The sequence below is a fragment of the Dipodomys ordii genome, unplaced genomic scaffold (assembly GCF_000151885.1).
Source record: "Dipodomys ordii isolate 6190 unplaced genomic scaffold, Dord_2.0 Scaffold8, whole genome shotgun sequence".
Classification (NCBI taxonomy): Eukaryota; Metazoa; Chordata; class Mammalia; order Rodentia; family Heteromyidae; genus Dipodomys; species Dipodomys ordii.
Genome location: NW_012267224.1, coordinates 18,932,985 through 18,937,284, shown reverse-complemented (window position 1 = coordinate 18,937,284; position 4,300 = coordinate 18,932,985). Strand labels below are relative to the sequence as shown.

At 46.0% G+C, this 4,300-nt stretch overlaps 1 protein-coding gene across 1 annotated transcript in view; it reads left to right on the top strand.

Moving 5' to 3' along the window:
• The first annotated feature begins 509 nt into the window (after window positions 1-509).
• Window positions 510-4,300, top strand: part of LOC105980298 (sister chromatid cohesion protein PDS5 homolog A) — a 54,004-nt gene continuing 50,213 nt past the window's right edge. The window contains exon 1 of the mRNA XM_013009080.1: window positions 510-689. Within this exon, the coding sequence (XP_012864534.1) occupies window positions 552-689 (138 nt within the window). The 5' untranslated portion in view covers window positions 510-551. The remainder of the gene's footprint in view (window positions 690-4,300) is intronic.

The following is a 4,300-nucleotide window of genomic DNA, read 5'->3' as shown; positions in this document are numbered from 1 at the left end:
GCCGCTGCGGGCCGGTCCGCTTGGGGTCCCTAGTTTTGCGGCCTAAGCCGTGAGCTCTCTAGGCCTCGCGTCTCCTTTCCTAGAGGCGGCCGGCCGGGCCGTTGACTCGCGGCTTCTCTCTGGTTGAGCGGAGGCCTCGGACTCCCTGCCGGCCTCTCGAGGCCCCCCAACTTCGGACCTTGGTGCTCAGGGGTGGATTTCATTGTGAAAGGTGGAATGGGCAACTCCGGGGCTGCTCGGCGTCTCCCGTGGCCGCGGCTGCCGCCGCCACCGGCGGGGAGTCCTGTGGCCCAGGTCTGGCGCGGGTGGGGGAGGCGGGCGGCTGGCTGGCAGGGTCCGAGCCCCCAAAGAAGAGCAGAGTGTCCGGGTGAGGCATCCCCGAGTCCCCGGCCTCCGGGGGGTGGGCTGGGGGCGAGGAGAAGCCTTTTCCAGATTAAGAGCTTTTTGAAATGAAAAAAAGAGGTTACAAAGTCGCCCCTTTGCCGCTGAACTTTGGTTTTCTGACCGATAGAGGCCGGTAGAGGACTGTGAAGGAAAAGTTCTCCCCCAGGATGGACTTCACCGCGCAGCCCAAGCCTGCCACGGCCCTCTGTGGCGTGGTGAGTGCCGATGGGAAGATCGCTTACCCTCCCGGAGTGAAGGAGATCACTGACAAGATCACCACGGACGAAATGATCAAGCGATTGAAGGTAAGCGGCTGGCCAGGTTGGGTTGTTTTGCGTCTCCCACATGTCTTTTTTCTCCCTGTGACGTTACCGCACCACTGGGCCTGGCCTTCAGTAGAAGTTTTCATCTGCTAAGTTCTTAAATGTTACCATATATATTGTCTTCTCCTATCCCCTCTGAAATTGTTCTCTCGGGTATATTTTTTAATAAGTTCCTCAGGAATGGAATTATTAGACGTCTGTTTTTCTCTCCTACTGTTTTTCAAGCATCAGGAACTCTAATGTGTTTTAAAAGTTTTACTTCTGTCAACACTTGTATTTCATGAGAATATTGTGTTATAATTTGGCCTGCTACCTTGATTATGGGCAATAATTTGTCTGGGAATGTTCCAGTTTTCATCAGCTCCTGAGAGAACTGATTTAAGAACTTTTTCCACCTAATTTCTCACAATTTTTTTCCCCCCTTTTGGTCGTGGGGCTTGAACTCTGGGCCTGGCACTGTCCCTCAGCTCTTCAGCTCAAGGCTAGCGCTCTACCACTTGAGCTACAGCGCCACTAATTTTTGAATATTCAGAAGATATATACATATATTTGCATATAGATGATGTGATTGGGTTGTAGCCTTAAGATGATGATCTAAGTGCATATACATTCGAAGGAGTTTTAAGAAACACTATTACAGCTTTTTGTGAAGCCTCTGCTTATGTAGTATGTAAACACGGCATCCCTAAAGACTTGGTTCAGTTTTTGCTTTCTGTTTCATTGTGAGAAAAGCCATCTTTTCTATCAAAGTAGGTTGCTTAAAAGTTCCTATTTTGGCTTGATGGGTTGGCTCTTGTTGATTATTCTGCTAAGACAACATCAGTGACTGAAGAAAGGGAAAGAGAAAATCCTTTGGGATAAGGAAGGATTTAAAAAATACAGTTTTATTTCATTAGTGTTGTTCAAGGGTGTGTTACCATCTCATAAGTCAGGTAATAAATACATTTCTTTTTGGACAATGAGAATTTTTGCAATGTAAGGTTTTAGCTGGTTCTTTTATGGGGGGGGGTCTGGTCGTGGGGCCTGAACTCTGGGCCTGGGCGCTGTCCCTCAGCTCTTCAGCTCAAGGCTAGTGCTGTACCACTTGAGCCACAGCACCACTTCCAGCTTTTTTCTTTTTTTGCTTATGTGGTGCTGAGGAATCAAACCCAGGGCTTCATGCATGCAAGGCAAGCACTCTACCACTGAGCCACCTTCCCAGCCCCTTAGCTGGTTGTTCTGAGACAGAATTCAGACAAACTTCAGATTGTTCAAGAGAATAGATGGTGTATGTTTTGAGATTGCTTGTTTCTGTTAATCTTATCACAGAGTCTTAATGGTCACTTTATGTGATCATATGTGACCATCTTATCCTCTTCAAAATAGCCAATTGAATGCACATTGTGAACCTGAGTTTGGCCAATTCAAGCAGTGGGGCAGGGCCTACTGCCTCCGGGATCATAAAGGAGCTGCTGGCCTGTGTTATGTTTTCTTGCCAGCTTTTTGGCTGATGGTGCACCCTTCCGCTTTGCCTTGCTGAGTTCCTTTTGAGTTTTGTCCTTTTCCCTATACAGCACCTCAACATCCTGAGACATTTCTGACATCATTGACATAAATTGTGGCCAGAGTACTGTAATTGTTATGAGATTAGCTTAAAGTAGTGATTGAGTTTGGGCTGGAGGTATGGCTCAAGTGGAACTCGCTATTAGTGTGCCTCCTAACAAGTGTGCATTTGCGACATTGGTTATCTTTACACTTCAGAGGACATGGAAAGTGTTGCTTGTCACAACTGGGGCTAGCTTGGTAGAGAGCAAGACAATGAGCTGTTGGGAAAAATTATTATTACTAGTCCTGATGAATGTGTTAAAAGTATTTTTTTGTTGTTTTTTTGATTGGTCATGGGGCTTGGTCATGGGGCTTGAACTCTGGGCTTGGATGCTGTCCCTCAGCTCTTCAGCTCAAGGCAAGCGCTCTACTGCTTGAGCCACAGCTCCACTTCCGGTTTTCTAGTGGTTTATTGGAGATAAGAGTCTCACAGACTTTTCCTGCCTGGGCTGGCTTTGAACCACAATTTTCAGATCTCAGCCTCCTGAGTAGCTAGGATTATGGGTGTGAGCCACTGTCACCCGGCTTAAAAGTATTTTAAAATAGGAGTGTAGAGAAGGAATGATTGTATGGAGAGGTTTCAAATTTACAATAAGACTAGATGATGGAATATGAAGCAAGAAGGTGTGTCTCTGGTCACCTTGGTGAAACTTATTTGTAGGAACTGACGGTTATGCTTTTAAGAGTTTTTAGTATAATGTCTAATAAATGTTTGTGATGTTATGTCTTTTTTGTTGTTGTTGTTTATTTTTTTTTGGGTCCGGTCGTGGGGCCTGAACTCTGGGCTTGGGCGCTGTCCCTCAGCAATTCAGCTCAAGGCTAGCGCTCTACCACTTGAGCCACAGTGCCACTTCCGGCTTTTTTCTTTTTTCTTATGTGGTGCTGAGGAATTGAAACCAGGGCCTCAGGCATGCAAGGCAAGTGCTCTACCACTGAGCCACCTTCCCAGCCCCTATTGTTGTTGTTATTGGTCATGGGGCTGGAACTCTGGGCCTGAGTGCTGTCCCTCAGCTCTTCAGCTCCAGTCGAGCGCTCTACCACTTGAGCCACAGCACCACTTCCGGTTTTCTGGTGGTTAATTGGAGATGAGAGTCTCATGGACTTTCCTGCCTCCTGAGTAGCTAGATTATAGGCAAGAGCCACCGGTGCCCGACAATCAGGTGTTTTAGGTTCCATTTGTTGCCTTTTTAGGAGAAATTAGACAGTTTTTTTTTCATTAAAATCTTTTTGGTGTGTCTTGAGAGATTGAACCCATCTCCTCACTGAAGAGGCACTCTGCCACTCAGTTACATCCCTAGACTTGATACTAAAGATTACACATGAATTGAGTTACTTAATTGATGCTTTTTAAAGTTAGAGGTTTTAAAGCAAGAATCTGAAAAGCTGAAATATAAACCTGTGAACTGTAATGCTGTTATGTAGTATATTTATCTTTTAAGTTTTACTAAATTTTTCAATGAAGAATATTAAAACCTGCCAGGCATCGGTGAGTCATGCCTGTAAGTCTTGACCTCCATGCTACTCAGGAGGCCAAGATCTGAGAATCGCTGTTCAGAGCCAGCCCCTTCAGGAAAGCCTGTGAGACTCTTAATCTTCAATTGACAACTCCAAGAAAGCTTGGAGTTGTGGCTCTAGTAGTAGAGTGCAATCCTTGAGCACAAAAGCTCAGAGACAAAGACCAGGCTCTGAATTCAAGCCCTAAGACTGACACACAACAAAAAGAATATTAAAACCATGAATTCTGTTGGTGAGTAATCTGGATAAAAAGTAGAAGTTGAGCTGGTCGCAGTGGCTCATGCCTATAATTAATACTAGTTACTCAGGAGGCTGAGACCCAGAGGATCAAGGTTAGAAGCCAGCCTGGGCAGAAAAGTCCACAAGATACGATTGCTAGTTAACCAGCAGAAAGGTGGGCTACACATTGTAGCTTTGGTTTTTTTTTTTGTCGATCGTGGGGCTTGAACTCTGGGCCTGGGCGCTGTCCCTCAGCTCTTCAGCTCAAGGCGAGC